General features: G+C 38.0%; 1 protein-coding gene across 2 annotated transcripts in view; it reads left to right on the top strand.

Annotated features, from left to right (window-relative positions):
• TOP2B (DNA topoisomerase II beta) overlaps positions 1 to 17,249 on the top strand; it is a 70,874-nt gene that overhangs the window by 36,949 nt on the left and 16,676 nt on the right. For both annotated transcript variants that reach the window (XM_069771293.1, XM_069771303.1), the window contains exons 12-21: positions 3,081 to 3,238; positions 3,953 to 4,078; positions 5,864 to 5,974; positions 6,055 to 6,160; positions 6,353 to 6,462; positions 10,522 to 10,614; positions 10,713 to 10,827; positions 13,274 to 13,395; positions 14,228 to 14,376; positions 15,636 to 15,867. In XM_069771293.1, coding sequence (XP_069627394.1) covers positions 3,081 to 3,238; positions 3,953 to 4,078; positions 5,864 to 5,974; positions 6,055 to 6,160; positions 6,353 to 6,462; positions 10,522 to 10,614; positions 10,713 to 10,827; positions 13,274 to 13,395; positions 14,228 to 14,376; positions 15,636 to 15,867 — 1,322 coding nt within the window. The remainder of the gene's footprint in view (positions 1 to 3,080; positions 3,239 to 3,952; positions 4,079 to 5,863; positions 5,975 to 6,054; positions 6,161 to 6,352; positions 6,463 to 10,521; positions 10,615 to 10,712; positions 10,828 to 13,273; positions 13,396 to 14,227; positions 14,377 to 15,635; positions 15,868 to 17,249) is intronic.

A 17,249-nucleotide genomic window follows, 5' to 3' on the forward strand; every position in this document is an offset into this window, starting at 1 on the left:
GATAACAATAACAATAATAAAATGACAATAATAAAGAGATTGGAATATACAAGTGATGCACGATGCAATTGCTCACCACCTGCCAACTGATGCCCAGTTTGTTCCTGAGCGACAATCCCTCCTAGCCCCACTGCCCCCAGTTTATATACTAGACATGACAGCACGTGGTATGGAATACCCCTTTGGCCAGTTTGGGTCAGCTGCCCTGGCTGTGTGCCCTCCCACCTTCTTGTGCCCCACCAGCCTTCTTGCTGGCTGGGCATGAGAAGCTGAAAAATCCTTGACTTTAGACTAAACACTCCTTAGCAACAACTGATAACATCAGTGTGTTATCAACATTCTTCTCGTACTGAACCCAAAACATAGCACTGTATCAGCTACTATGAAGACAATTAACTCTATCCCAGCCAAAATCAGGACATGTTATATATACTGGCACAGATGTTTTAAATTGGAGGACTGCAAGTAATACATTTAGTAAAAAGTTCTTTAGTCCTTTATTTTTAAAGACCGAAGGTACCATAGGGATCATCTGTTTGCTCTTGAAAATCAATAGGAATTCTTTTTGCACAAGAACTAAACTGATACTATAATCAGGGTCTCTGACCTCAATAAAAAGCTCCTTTCGTTAAGAAAGGGAAGGCTGAAGATGATACAGAAGAGTGACTCCTTTAGTGTAGCTGAGTGTCTGTTGGTTGCTCTGCTCTTGAGAACTTGTCTTGATGAACTTCAGTTGGGGACTGCATCTGACTGAAAACTGAAAAAGGAAGTCCCAGTGCCATGAGAATTCTTTAATGAGTACACAGACAAAACACTGTAGAACTATCCATCTTTCTTTCTGTCTTTGGGAGCTTAATAGAAAGGATGGGGGATTCTCAGGGTCAGGTGAGGTAAGGACTCTACGTGCTCTTTCTGTGTGTGAGAGGTGATGATCACTTCCAGGTCCAAAAAATTCAACTCTTTGCTATATGAATGTTTGCTATGAATGTGCACATGACTAGGCACATTGTGAAGACTTACACAGTTACAAATAGTCTTTTCAAAAGAATTTCAGACGTCTCTATAAGCTGGAGAAAAGGTTTAAGCGATGCATGAAGATACAGTTTCAGGGAGATTGCTTCAGGACACTCATACATGTCACACAGAGGTTATCTGTAATCTGGCAGCGAAATACAGTAGTCTTATGTGATGTAGTTGTGTTTCAGGACAAATAACTATTTGTAAGGATGCCAAGAATTACACTTCCATAAGCACCCAAATCAGATGAGGGAACATGGTTGGCTTTGGTTTCTAATAGCAGGTGCCAGTAGTTGTTAGACTGAAGTAGTCCAGTGCAGCTGGGAGAGAATAGTGTCTGGCCACAAATCTGTCTGGCTTTTAATTCTTCCTGTGGTTTTTATATTTTATTTTTACTTCAAGAATGAATTTGTAGCTGAGGTCCAGCATCCACAGGTTTCTTGGGTGCCAGGTACCACTGAATTCTTTAATCAGTACTGGTTAATGCTTGGGAATAGGAGAGAGGTATAGCTGTACGGTGAGGTACTTACTGCATATTTCCTTCTGCACTGAAAAGAATGAGTCCTATACCTGATCATTCCTGCTTTCTTGAGATCTTGATGGGGTATACATAGTTCTATGGCTTCTTGGAGAAGAGGTGGAAATGAAAGGAAAAATAAAGAACCAGGAATAGGAATATATGATTGTAAGGGAGCAGCTAGATTATTAAATCTGGTGAGGTATAAAAGCATTCTTTGAACCTGCAAGTTCATGTAGTTTTCTTTTTGAGTTCTTTAAAGCTGTGTTCAGGAAAATACCCGGCACATTGCATGTCCATGAAATTAATTGCTAATGATTGTATCCATTCCAGAAGAAAGTGCACCTGAATGATATTCAAATGTGGTTTTTGCAGTTCATTTAGGGAAAAAAAAATTGCTTTCATATATTCTAAAACAGCAGACTAGTATTTTTCTTGGTATTTGGATTCCACTCTGCTGATAGCAAGGTAGCTATTGACACCTTTTGATACAGTGTGAATAGCTGCCTAATTTAGATTATATTAAGCTATGTGTCTGATGCAGAAGACCAAAGATGTTGAATGTAAGTTCTGTGTAATAGAAAGTATGGGGTTCTTTTTACATACCCGGTAAAGGCAAATCAAAGCACCTATTTTAAATGCCAATATATTCAAAACTATCTTATTAACAGTAGGTGAGACTCAGCCAGCTTGAATTTTTTTGCAGTCTTTCCTACCACTTGGCCTTGATAAAATAGCAAAATGGCTTAATGAGCATTTGCACCCTTGGAAAAGGGTGGGTTCCTTGTTTGAACCTGCTTATTATTTAGAACATCTATTCAACTATCGCAGTTGCAATATATAGAACATACATGTCATATCAGTTTTGAGCACGCTGGATACACAGGCATCAAAGTGCAGTGTGTCTTGTAGAATCAAAATTACACTATTAGTAAAGATTTGTTTCTTCTGTTTGAGAAATTTCTGAGAATGAATAATAAGTGCAAACATTCTGATCTTTTGAGCTTTTCTGTCAAGTTTTTCTTACAGTTGCCTGGCTTCAGCCAATGGACAATAAAAAAAGAACCCCCCCCAAAATGTAATTTAATCAGTTACATCTGAAAATATACTGTGAGGAAAGGGGAAGTGCAGAATGGGGAATAACTCCTATATATAAAGTCAGGCATGCATAATGTATGTGTGTAAAAAAACCTTGCATCTAGAAGAATGAAATGGTAAAGGTACAGAAGCAATCTGGGGTTTTTGTGCGGATGTGTGGGGACCATTACATAAGATGTGCTACCATTGCATCCCATTTTGTCTATTTTGCTCCTTGTCCATAGCAATCCATAGCGTATTGCTAAGGGCAGGCAAGGATACTCGTTCTTGTTGTGTAGTTTTAGTGGTATGGAGGGCCATCCACAAAAATAGAAATTCAGCATATTTAAATTACCTGAGGTAGAGTAGGAAGAATATTCATGACTGATGCAATTCTATTTGTTATTTGAGTTTAAAAGTTACACTTTCTGGTTTTTTTGCCTTGCTTCTACTTCTTCCTGGACTGCAGGTGGCAAACATTCCTTGGACTGCACGTTAATATTAACAGAAGGAGACTCTGCCAAATCTTTAGCTGTCTCTGGCTTAGGTGTGATTGGTAGAGACAGATACGGAGTATTCCCACTCAGGGGTAAAATTCTCAATGTTCGAGAAGCTTCTCACAAACAGGTAAGTAGCCTTGTCATTTCCTTTTAGCTGACAAATGGATATCTACTGTTTATTTTTTATTTCTAGGGTTACATCTTCATATTTTAATTTTTTTTTTTTCATGAAAATCTTGGGGCTGGGATTCCATAAAGTACCAGCTACTTTAAAGCCTGGGATATTAAATGTAGTAGTACAGTACTGGAATGATAAAGTTCATTTTTTCACAAATGCAAGGAAATTCTGCTATGACGCATATTAGCATTTTACATGAATACTTAAAAACCCTAAAATTTTATATTCTCTCCATTGCCATGTGATTTCATTCACTCCCAATGTGGGACAGTAGCAGCAGCATTATCCCATCGCATTACTTCTGCTGCCCTCCATACTTTGTTTATAATAAGAGTCATGTTGCAGATGCCCATAGAAATATTGGAAAGAGAAGGCAGCTTTGTGAGATTACTTTGTTACGTGCACTTTTCTCCCTGCCTTCTGAACCCAAAGTGCTTTGCTCTGGTTGTAGAGGAGAAAGGGAGTGGTGCAGTCTTGAGAATTTGCATGTACAGAAGAAATATTTACAAATGTGAAGGCTGCAAGGGGGCTGGAGATAAAAAGGTTGTGAAGTTGAGGTAGGGGTGCATTGAAAAAGTAGCTATAAAGTCCACCTAAAAAAGATTGGGATATTTCTGAATTTCTGCTTTTTATACTGACTGCAACAATAACTTTTTTATACAGATTATGGAAAATGCAGAAATCAACAACATCATCAAAATAGTTGGACTACAATACAAGAAAAGCTATGAAGATCCAGAATCTCTGAAAAGTTTGAGATATGGAAAAATTATGATCATGACAGATCAGGTTAGTCTGAAATTCACAGGTTTTAATATACAGAGCTTAAAATGTGTTTTGCTGTAATTTGGTAGGTTACATTTTTGTGCATTATAACCTCTCTCTGCGTTATGACAATATGGATATATTCAGAGGGAGTCCCTAATGTGTAAGGTTCCTTTATGGGAATAATTTATGTGTTGTTTTGGTTACTCCAAATGAACAATTGAATTTTGCTGCACAGTAGCAGATGCCAAATTAATAATAAAAACACGTATAAATGGGAATGGTTTTGATAACTCAAAAATATGTTAAAAGTAAGGACAGAAGAGAACAGTAGATGTCATGTCCCAATTTCTCAGGACGACAGCTCAGGTTTGCTGATTCCCAGGTCAGAATTAAAGTGAAATGACACAAGGGATCCTTTAACTCACAAAACTCAACTTTTATTCACTCACAACAAGAATTGGCATGCTCACCACAAAAATTGGTATACTCACAACAAAAATTGGCATGAAACTACCTCAGTAAACTGTGTAACGTGCTAACCGTACATTACCAAACATATACTACAGGCCTTCCTTATCTGGGGATCAGTTCAGGGAAGACAATAAGGAGAGCCCTCCCATTGAGTCTCGAGGTTCAGAGCAGACCCCCTTGCTTTCTAGACTCCTTCTCAGAGAGGAGCTTAGTGGCGGCTGGATCCACTCCTAGTCACAGACTTGGTCAGCGGTTTATGTCTAAAGGGATAAGGTGTAGGGATTACGGAAAAAAAGCTGGGGGGGGCGGAGGGAGAGAGGGAGAGGGAGAGAGAGGAGAAAGATTTCACCGGTCCTTGGTCCAGCATTGGTTCAGTCAGCTGAGAGGTCCAGTTCCAGTGGGTGCATGCGTGTGGGGCTTCAGTTCGTGTGTTCTTTTATCATCGTTGCCCCTCCTTCGGGTGGGCACTCAAACTCATTAGGCTAATTAGGTGTCATGCATGGTTTGTGCTTTCAGAACCTTTGGGAAATGGGTCAGTGGGCTTGGGGGTCGTTTGGGGAGTAACTTCCCCTTCCCTGCAGACATGATCTTTTGCCATGTATGGTTCGCTGCCCTGCTCAGCATATCAGAACAGCATATCAGAACATGGAGCTGTGCACCCTCCTGCATGCCCTCCCCCCTCCCTGTCCTGTTTCTGATCTGTGCTGGTCCGCTTCTCTTCACCTGTGGTTCCTTGCTGTGCAGGGTAGGCAGAACTTGCCCCACCACAAATAAGACGTTAACTCTTTCAGTCTCTCACAGCGGATGAGGTAATATTGCTAGAAAGTCAGGGAGAGACAAGAATGCAGGCAATTATTTTTGGATAATCTCATGAAGTGTGTGTCTATTGTTCAGATTTTAGAAGTCTAGGAATCCTATGCTTTGCATATTGGTGAAGCTTTTTTATTTTTTTCCCGGAGAGGCTGAACTATCAGGCATCTTAACACCAGTGAGAACTGTGGGCCAGGCTTGGCTTTCTTCCACAAAGATTTGGCTCCATCGTGTCTGGGAGAGCTGTCTAGCTCTCAGAGAAAACATGCCAAAGAAATGTTTGAGCTGCAACTGTGCACTTGGCTTGGAAGAGATTATTATTAGCCCAGGGATAGTGCCATTCGCAGGTGGCTATTTTATACCCAGGTCCAGTTTGGAATCCAAATTAAAACTAACTGTTCCCTTCTATGTTTTCTGTCAACAGACATTGTTTTGATGTATCCAGGCCAGTGAGTGGGTTTTTTGGTGGTTTTGGGGGATCTGACATTTTATAAGATTGCCTCATGTTTGCATGTTTTGATTCAGGATCAGGATGGATCTCACATAAAAGGCTTGTTGATCAATTTTATTCATCACAATTGGCCATCACTGTTGAAACATGGTTTTCTTGAGGAATTCATCACTCCTATTGTAAAGGTATGGGTTCTATTAATGAGATTTTATGTATTACTTACAGTGCAACAGAAAAGTTGATAAGTGTTTTTTGTTTTTTAAAGGCAAGCAAAAATAAGCAAGAACTTTCATTCTATAGTATTCCTGAATTTGATGAGTGGAAGAAGCATATGGAGAATCATAAAGCATGGAAGATAAAATACTACAAAGGTTTGTTTAAAAACAAATAAGTGAACCTCATGGATCTAAAAATACATAATAAATGGATGCTATGAAGTTTTATTTTTAGATGTTTTCATGATAGCATCTTCTGTAATGATTTTATAATATTCCAAGTAAAATAAAAGGGGTAAAATAATAAAACTTTTGAATGTGAAGTAACTATTTCTTTTTATTGTACAGGTTTGGGTACTAGCACTGCTAAAGAAGCAAAAGAATATTTTGCTGACATGGAAAGACATCGAATCTTATTTCGATATGCTGGTCCGGAAGATGATGCTGCCATTACACTGGTAAGAACTTATAAAAAGTGCTTCTATATGATATGGTTTAGTTTCCATTGTTTGTTGAAAACAGCATGTGAGGAAGTCCTAACAGTTTTGGCATGTTTTGTTTGTTTTGTGTGGGGTTGTGGGTTGTGGTTTGTTTTTGGTTTTTTTTTTTGTGGTTGGTTGCTTGGGTTTTCGGGGAGCGGGGGAAGGGGGAGAGGAACTGAAAAAAATACTTTTGGGAGAGGAAGAAGCTTTTGGAAAAGATTTTGAATTTTGGAATAAGAGCTTTATCCACAGTACAAAATCAGCTCTACCTTCTGCTTAGTAGCTTTGACCAATTTTGTGTGGTGTGGATATCAAGAAACATTACATTCAGACTTGCTTTTAAAGACAACATGCAAGAGTATTCTGAGTAAGGCAATAGAGCGCAACCAAATGATGTTTCATATCTACTTAGGGATCTGAATTTTGCTTCTGAGCAAATAAGATCAGACAAATATTATTTATTCATTGAGGGTGTATCAGTGTGGCATACGTGTATTCATGCATGTGTTCTACATATTTGAATTTGAAATCTTTTAGACAGTTGTGTGCAGGAAAGTACTTGTCCTTCCACAAGTTCTTTTTGAAATACAAGGTATGTAGTGTCTAGAAAGCTGTTTTCTCAAGAAATGCTTCACCTTTTATCTACTTCAATTTGCTATTTTAATTGTAGGTGATATTAGAGAGAAAAAGGGGTAGGAGAGAAAAAATAAAAATAGGAAAATACCCATCTTGGACAAGACAACTTTTTTGTTATATAACAGCTTTTTCCTTATACTGTGGATCTAGTAAAATGTTGTGGTTTTACTAACAGAAAGGTATAGTAGGTAGCTGTTCTGTTGAAGAAAACCAGCCTGGTGTCTCAGAAGTTATTTCTACCACTCATTTTACTTCTGCCCAAGATGCACTTAAATATAATCCATGTATGTGGTTCTCCATCCCAGAGAAGTGTGTTCATGTAGACAGAAAAGGAGTCTGTATATTTACGTATACATTAAACCAATTGGTGCAGAGACCCTGAACTCCCTGATTAAAATTCTGAGCTCTATTTCTGCAAATAGACTTCCTGGCATGTGCAGGACAACCAGGGGATCATGCTCAGCCAGCATGGGTTCATGAAAGGCAGGTTCTGCTTGACCAACCTGATCTCCTTCTATGACCAGGTGACCAGCCTAGTGGATGAGAGAAAGGCTGTGGATGTTGTCTGCCTGGACTTTAGTAAGGCCTTTGACAGTCTCTCATGGCATACTCCTTGAGAAGCTGGTGGTTCATGGCTTAGACAAGTGTACTCTTTGCTGGGTAAAAAACTGCCTGGATGGATGAGCCCAGAGGGTTGTGGTGAATGGAGTTAAATCCAGTTGGTGGTGGGTCACAAGTGGTGTTCCCCAGGGCTCAGTACTGGGGCCAGTTCTGTTTAATATCTTTATTAATGATCTGGACCAGGGGATCGAGTGCACCCTCAGTCAGTTTGCGGATGACACCAAGTTGGGAGGCAGGGTTGATCTGCTTGAGGGTAGGAAGGCTCTGCAGAGGGATCTGGACAGGTTGGATGGATGGGCAGAGGCCAACTGTATGAGGTTCAACAAGGCCAAGTGCCAGGTCCTGCACTTGGGTCACAGCAACCCCATGCAGTGCTACAGGCTTGGGCAAGAGCAGCTGGAAAGCTGCCTGGTGGAAAAAGAGCTGGGGGTGCTTGTTGACAGCCGACTGAATATGAGCCAGCAGTGTGCCCAGGTGGCCAAGAAGGCCAACAGCATCCTGGCCTGCATCAGAAATAGTGTGGCCAGCAGGAGCAGGGAAGTGATTGTACCCTTGTATTCGGCACTGGTGAGGCTGCACCTTGAGTATTGTGTTCAGTTTTGGGCCCCTCACTACAGAGAAGACATTGAGGTGCTGAAGTGTGTCTAGAGAAGGGCAACGAAGTTGGTGAGGGGCCTGGAGCACAAGTCTTATGAGGACTGGTTGAGGGAAGTGGGGTTGTTTAGTCTGGAGAAAAGGAGGCTGAGGGGAGACCTTATCACTCTCCACAACTACCTGAAAGGAGGTTGTAGTGAGGTGGATGTCAGTCTCTTCTGTCAGGTGTCTGGAGATAGGATGAGAGGAAACAGCCTCAAGTTGTGGCAAGGGAGGTTTGGATTGGGTATTAGGAAAAATTTCTTTACCGAGAGGGTTGTCAGGCATTGGAACAGGCTGCCCAGGGAAGTGGTTGAGTCACCATCCCTGCAGGTATTCAAAAAGCACGTAGACAAGGCACTTAAGGACATGGTTTAGTGGGCATGGTTGATGGTTGGACTCAATGATTTTAAAGGTCTTTTCCAACCTAAATGATTCTATGATTCTATATAGTCTGATATTAGAGGCCATATAACCTGTTACGGGTGATCCTCACTATTGTCTAAAATCATAGTCTGTCAATTTGGGATGAAGCTAGTCATCTGTTATACCGGGAACAACTACTGACTAGTACTGAAGCTGTTAACATAAGCTTCACTTATACTCCTACCTACCTACATTTTCTCTGCTGATAGCTATAATCCCAGCCCTAAGTTTATCTCTGGGCATAGGTGGTGTAAGATTATGGGTCCTACCAGGCCTCATGATAGCTGTAATCTAGGAAAACAAAAATTATTTCACATAGAAAATTCTTCAGCATTCTGAAGAACTCTTTTGCTAGCAAATGAAGTCTTAGAATAACAGGTTTAAGTGGAGAAAGAAAAACCCCTTTTAATTCTATTCAAGAATACATATTCGAGAATAACTTTTAATCAAACTTTCTATTCTATTAAAATAATTTTTATGCTGATCCAGCTCTTGGTCATTGGTTGCTTCAGTGATCTAGAAAAAGTATAGATATACTGAAAGGAGCCAGAATAAAATTGTAAGAATTTAGTCATGTTTTTACAAAAGCCTAATCTTAAGCCTTCAGATGTCTGACATTGTGAATTATTGAGTTTTGTTTACAAAGGAAGTCTGATGCAAATCAAGGTGATATCACTTAGTCCCTTTCTCAGAGAGTAAGTTACTAAAGTTTACGACTTATTATGTAATACCATGGTCTCCAGGGAAATGAAGACTACTCACTGAGCTCTTTGGAGTGCTCCAGTTAGAGTCCTTTAAAAAAGATGGCACTGATGACTGTCATCTTATGCAGGAGAGTCGTTGAAATCAGGACATGATGGAGTCTCTATATGTTATTTCTGGAGGAGAAAAGGCGGTACTTTAACAACTCACAAAATTTTCCCAAAGTAGTTGAAATTTTGCTTAAACCACATATTCAGTTTTTATGTATTCTTCTCTTAGTCTTCTGGAGAAGAAACTCAGTGGAGGGGAACTCTATTTCTGTAACAGGACAAAGTCTTTCAGAACATTCCTGTGTCTTTTTGTACTGATAAGTGGTTGCTTTAAAGTGATGCCTTGTCATGGTGAAGACTAAGGCCCTCAGTCAGCTGCCCTAAACTCTGGCTTAGTCTTTTCATGAAGTGTCAATTTTGTCAAGTTGTCAATTTTCTTAAGAGGACTAGGGCCAACCACTCAGGAACTGCTACAAATTATTGGCATTCTATGGCTGACAGAGTAAACAGGGCATGGAGAAGACAAGAAGAGTGGGGTATTTTTTCTAATACCTTCAGTTAAATTTCTTGTTGACAGCTGGTTATAGTTCAGTCTAAATGATGAACCCAACCTTAAAGTTAGTTGGGGAAAGATCCCAACACCTTTAAACTTGTGTATCAAAGGACAACTCTGATGTGAAGAGAGGAATAAGAATGGTAAGATTTGTCTAAATGTGTACAGATGTTGGGAAAGTAATATACATTTAAATTATGATCAGTGAAAGATCTGTCAGTTCAAAAAACCTTGTGCAACAGTGCCCGAAAGGTCATGTGCTTGTATTGCTGTTTAGATGTAAGCATTAGTTTTATGGATTATCTTGTCCATATAAGTATTATTGAATACTTGATCAGATAGTGCAGTACACTTAAAATTCTGACTAAAGTAACATATATATGCTGATAATTTAGTGTACTTGGAATTTTTCAGGCCTTCAGTAAGAAGAAGATTGATGATCGAAAAGAATGGTTAACAAACTTCATGGAGGACAGGCGACAGCGTCGGCTACATGGCCTTCCTGAGGTGAGTCCTAAATAATAATAATAGTAAATCCAGTGGATGAGATTTAAATGTAATCTAGTTTCTGTATTGAATGAATAATGTATGTGGGTTTTTTTCAGCAATTTTTATATGGTACAGCAACAAAACATTTGACTTACAATGACTTCATTAACAAGGAGTTGATCCTTTTCTCAAATTCAGACAACGAGAGATCTATTCCTTCCCTTGTTGATGGTAAGCTGATAATTCGTTATGATTTGTTGGAACATTCCTCTTTGTTGGTTTTTAAGTCTGTGATTTGTATTGGAAATCAATGCATTCAAGTAAAGAATACAAGAACTTTTATATTTTTGTTATCATTCATATGCTAAGGAATTGCCATGTTTCTTCTGTGAGGAAGTTTAAGCTGTTGCTGTAAAGCCTTTTCACTTAACCAGACCTATTCCCTAGACCATACAAGTATTTTGTTTCTAGTCAAACCGTCAGAGAAAACAAGTCTTTTAAGTGTTGATAATAATTAAAATTCAAGTCGGCAGCTGAGTGCAGATGAAGGTGCAAATGTTTTCTCCCTTCAGTCTTATACCACAGGCAGTGTTTTAGTGGTTCTGACTTTTCCTGTAATCTTGCTAGAGTTCTGTCAATCAGGTTTGCTACCTCTCCCCTTGCAATAGCATGAACATTAAAAGAAACAGCTTACTATGCTACAGCTTCATTTGTAAAACTGTCTTTAGGCAGCATGAGGAGGAATTTCTGCCTATATTATTGTCAGTACGCATATGCTTACTAAGATATAGAAAAAAGGCCTTGAGGTTTCATAGGGGAATACAATAAAGTGCATTTATCTCTACTTCCCAGTATGTTTTTTATAGTGGGGATGGTTAGCCTTCTTCACGCTACAGACCCATACCAAAATATTCATGCAGCAAGAGCTTTTTATATTTTAGATGAGAAAGTGGGATAGGTCACAGGTGGATAGAGGTAGTAGCTTCCTGGTAGGATGGATCTCCTGCTCTGCTGCAGAATGAGGCTGGGTTAGGAATGCAGAAACATCTCTAGGGAATCGAAGAATGTCAGTCTCTGTTTCAGCTTCTCCAGACTTACTTCCTCCTATAGCTGGGTACTTGGATTAACTGGTAGTCTCTATGCAAGCACTTCATAGTTTACTGCTCTGGAGGAAGATTCACCATAGAGCTATATGTTTCAAGAGGTCATTGTTCCTTGTAACATACTCTGCGTTGACTGCTTTCTCAGAAACAGCAGAATAATTTTGCTGAAACTTAAAGAATGAACTTGCAGTAGATAACTGTTCATTTGAATTAAAGTTCTCCAAGACTATGTCTACAGAAGCATAAGAAAATGAGAAGGGAATATATTTATTTATATATTTGCATGCATGTGTGTGTATGTAATATAATGTACATATACATATTATAATACATATTTTATATAATTGCTATCAGTGTTACATATATAATATTATGTATAACACTATACATATATAGTATATACATATATATTATTTACATTATTATACACATAATATTTTACATACTTTTTATATATATATAATTGCTATCAGTGTTTCTGCCAACTTTGGCTGTAATTCTGCATTCTGGACATGGATATGTGAACTGTTCAGCAGGTAGTACTCTAGCAATGTTCTTCAGTATCATCAGGTGATATAGAACAGGTTAGTCCAGTGGCAAATCTCAGAAAAAATGAAGAGGAAGAACATTTTGACTGTCTCTTAACAGTTACTATTTACCACTCTTACTCCTTGGTGATTTTCCTGTGTAAAGGAAATCCTCTAAGTCTGTTACATTCAATAGATCTTTGGTAGCAAAACATGATGCAGGCCCACTGTAAAGAAAGTTGGATGTTGCATATTTAAATGAAATGGAGATTGGAGTCAGTATCTTTTTTCAATTTTTGCTCTTATGTTTGACCCAGGTTAGTAATGGTAGCACATAGCAATGTTTTAGTGCACTTCAGAAATGTATGTGAATTAAAACACTGAATAGATCAACAAGCATGATCTAGACATGGTTATCAGTTCTAGTTGACATGCACAAAAAATTATGCAATCCCTTCCACACAGATGTTATACTTAGTGTGCCTAAACAATAAAAATAAATCAGAAGATCAAAGAGACTGTCTTGTTTCTTAAAACTTTGAGATCTAAAAGGGAGACAAATAACATATCTTTTGTTGAATTTTAATGATTCTTTGAGAATTGCACACAAAAAGTAAAATTTCAGAGTACTTTAAAATACATGTAAGCTACAGTCACAGTTGTCACTGCTGAATTTGTGTTGATATTCTTAGGAAAAAGATTTTGCTGAGTAGAGTGGAAAGAAACAACTCGACTTGTGGAAACTGCACATTTAGGATAAAGTTGCTGTTTATTAGATTAATGTGTTGTATGCTGCATAGTAATGACTGGCTGAAAGGGTTATTGTTTCCACTTTTCTGGTAACTTTTTCAGTTTGGTAAAATTTTTTTTGTTACTTTAGAAGAACTGAGATATTTGTTATTTTGTTAATATCACAGTGTGAATTTGTTTCCATTTAATGTTTAGGCTTCTTTTGAGAGATTAGAAATGATGATAAGGCAAAACAAGTTTATTACTTAAAAACATATGCTTGTGTATGTGTTGAAAATGGGATATTCTTCTTAATAGGTTTAAAACCAGGGCAACGCAAAGTTTTATTCACTTGCTTTAAGAGAAATGATAAACGTGAAGTAAAGGTTGCTCAGCTGGCTGGTTCTGTTGCTGAAATGTCAGCTTATCACCATGGGGAGGTGAGTATGAAGAATGGCAAAGTTGTGAGGATTTTTAGCCTGTATAAAATACTAGGTGAATGTTTACTGCATTGAAATGGCAAACCTATTGACTGTAAGTCTACTAATCACAGATTTACTTGTAAAGAAAATGAACCAAATAATATGTAGCTTAATAAGACAGCATATTTCCATTCTTTCCAAGTCTTTGAGCTCAGTGGTATCCCAAATAGTTTGTGGGTTGTGGCAAAATAGTAGATAACTAATTACCTAGGTAACTTCTAGATTCTCAAATCATAGGAATACAGGAACTATGTACTAGTACAATTTTTGTCTTAAACGAGAAATATAGTGTTTTAAGGTAAGAAGAGGAGATACTGTTCCTCAAAAAGCTGATACAGTGTTGGAACAAAGATTGCTTCTAGCTCCTGTTTTGTTTATATTTATCTGAAATATTAGCAGGAGTTGCCATATTAAGTCTCTCTCCATCCCTCCTTCTCTCCCTTTAAAAGCAATGAGTAGTAGCTTGTGCAGTAGTAAGCACAGTCAGTTTGTGCCCCTTTCATTCCTCTAGAGAAGTGCTTTATTAAAAATGGAGAAGCCCAGGGGTTTTCATAAGCATAGAATTTAAGGACACTTAAATCAGGGAGGCAATGTGGCTGTGGAAGAGGAAGCATTACGTTTTGCCAGCAGCTCTTGTAATAGGGTTACAACATTCCTTTCTCAGGGAGACTACTTTTTTGAACTTGAATTCAGGTTAGTCACACAATTTTGGGGCATTAAAAATATATTTTATTGGCTGATTAAGAAAGACTATCTCTTCGTCTTACTATGAATATATATTTTCTTGTAGCAAGCATTAATGATGACTATAGTCAACTTGGCTCAGAACTTTGTTGGAAGTAACAATGTTAATCTGCTACAACCTATTGGTCAGTTTGGTACCAGGCTTCATGGTGGAAAGGATGCTGCCAGCCCTCGCTATATTTTCACGATGTTAAGGTAAACACAAATGTAAAGCTAAACGCATGCTTTTTTAAAAAGCCTTGTTATGAAACTAAACCTTTCACAACAGTACAGGGTTTTTTTGTGGGAGAGGAATGGGGGAGGATTGGAATATTTTGAGAGAAGCTCGAATTCTGCTTTACATCTGTAAGTGTGTTTTTGCACATGGATTTTGTGCATGATTTTCCATGCATAGAAGTGCTGTGAGAATTGTAGCTTTTAAGCAATTAAACTTTGAATCATAAGGCTGAAGACTGGAAATGTAGATCACTCAGATTAGTTACTGATCTTAAATTGTGATTTCTTGCAGAAGTACCTTTCAGTTTCCCTTTTCAGTGGGAAATCTATTCAGTTTCACAATAGAAAAATGTCTTGCTACCTGGTGGTACATCCTGCAACTCAGCATAGACTTGAAAGTTGAGATGGATTCTTTTCCTTCTGGATGAGTTTCTTCATATCAAGCTAGAATACACAAACATAATTAATAATGAAGACCTAATTTAATGATGCTGATTTTTCACAGCTAATACCTTGAAATTCAGTTTGTCATGCAGAGTGTTAAAATGTGTTCCTTAATGTAAATTATAGTATTTTATAAGTTATGTTGCTTCTTTCATTTCCTAATTTCAGTTTGATATTTTGCCTAGAATTCCTTGTAGTTTCTTCTGTTCCTCTAATTGTTAGCTTTTTACATAAGTATCAGGTTTTATTCACTTTCTCATATATGTTCCTTCTGTAGGAACCTAGGTTTGTGCATTTTCCGTTTTGCATTAGGTGCTGCAAACTGTATTCACCCAGGACAATGTTCTAGATGAGCAAAAGGAGTCACCAGTAAAACCTCTGTAGTAATTTTCAGGGACTGCTAGGCCTACAATTAAGTAACAAAGCTTTGCAACTATTTGCATGCTACCTTGCTTTATTGCTGGGTGACCTACTGTCACACTGAACTGTGTTCTGAATGCTTCAAAGAATATTTCGTAGATGTTAAATGTCATCAATTACTAGCATATCATGTACATGCGTTACTGTGAAGGAAACAAACATCATCTGTTATGAATGTACTCTTCCTTTGGGAAGATCTTCCTTTTCTCAGGAGGTACGTACATTGTATTTTCAGCTTCAGAATGGCAAAGACAAAGGAAGACATGAGAAAACTCTACAAGTAGATCATATCTGGACCCATGCACTGTTAAAGCATTGTGTACTTTACTTACAGGACTTCAGTTAAACAGTTTTCTTCTTTTTCTTTTCTAAAGCCCTTTAGCAAGGCTGCTTTTTCCATCAGTGGATGACAATTTGCTTAAATTCCTTTATGACGACAACCAACGTGTAGAGCCTGAATGGTATATTCCCATCATTCCTATGGTTTTAGTAAATGGAGCTGAAGGAATTGGTACCGGATGGGCCTGCAAACTTCCAAACTATGATACCAGAGAGATTGTAAACAATGTCAGACGAATGCTGGATGGCTTAGATCCCCACCCAATGGTAAAAATAATAGTATATACTGGTATTTTATATGTTTGCTAAACAAACCTTATTTTGTACTTAGAAAATGAGTTTGTATCACTCTAGAAATGCTTGATTATTGGAATATCTGAGTTGAATTGTCCCAGTAATTTTGTGTAGGAGCTTTACTTGACTGTTGGGATGAGGCTGGGGAAGTTCATCTTGGAGCAAAAACATTGCAATTTGTATTTTTCCAATTATTTCAGAGGACTCTTTCTTCAATCTGCTGACTGTAAGCCTTCACAGTTGCAAGTCTTACAGGGTAGTTATGACATGGCAATAGTGTAAAAAGTTGTACCATTCTTTCCTTTTTGAAGGTACTACCACTTATCTTCAGCCAAACTTAACATTTCCTCCATCTTGTCTGAATTGTACTCTCTTATATATCTGTAAGCATAGAAGATATTGTCACTGCTCAAGAAAATCAGCAGCTTCTGAACTGCATCTAGCTTCTGTTCCTTTATTTAAAATTTTATAAGAAGTCTTGGAAGTGGTGTATATTTGAAAAAATTTGGACAGGAAGAATACCTGGGTGAACCCAGAATATCTGTAACCAACAGATGAAATACTGATAATGTAACCTTTACAACTAATGGATATTGCTACTTTGCTGTGTTTACCAAGTTATAGAAGCAGAAACATCTTTTCTTCTCTATTTAGATCACAGTTCACTGAGTGTGCAGTATCAATTTTCATGACATAATGAATTTCCTTTTGCAAATTCTTGGGAACAATGAATACTTTTTTTTTAATTAATGCAATCCATTACCCTTCCTTTAGGACTCCTAGGCCTTCTGTGTAGTCTCACAGTCAATTGAAGCTTCACTGTGGTTGAAAGAGGCAGTTCTGCCTCCATCTAGCTCCTTTCTGTATGCTGGTATGTGTTTGTGGCTGCATGGTAAGCTGGATAAGGGAATCAATTCAGTTAAAAAAAATTCCCCACCCTGTTAGTTAATTTTTAAACTGGATGGGTTCCACTATCTTTGCCAAACAGCACAAGAATGAAAAAATGGTTAGGGGAGGTAGCACCACTTCTGTAAAGTTATTGTGAGACTGAGGTGTTAATCTACTTTCTTATCTGTGCTTGCAGTTTTCTTTAAAAAGAAAAAAAAAACAACCAAAAACAAACAACCCACAAACAAAACAACCAACCAACCCACCACCTCACTGGGTTCAGCTGCATCTTCTTAATCAGATATCTACTCTGTAGATGTTAAGACACTTGCTCCTGTCACTTGCATGTGTGTATTCTGTTTTTTCTGTAGTATTTTTCCTATGACGTAAGATTTTCACAGGCATGAAAGGCTGGTTGATGGATTAATGCAAGATAAAGTGATAGCTATATGATGTATGGGAAACAA

The sequence above is a fragment of the Haliaeetus albicilla genome, chromosome 2 (assembly GCF_947461875.1).
Source record: "Haliaeetus albicilla chromosome 2, bHalAlb1.1, whole genome shotgun sequence".
NCBI classification, from domain to species: Eukaryota; Metazoa; Chordata; class Aves; order Accipitriformes; family Accipitridae; genus Haliaeetus; species Haliaeetus albicilla.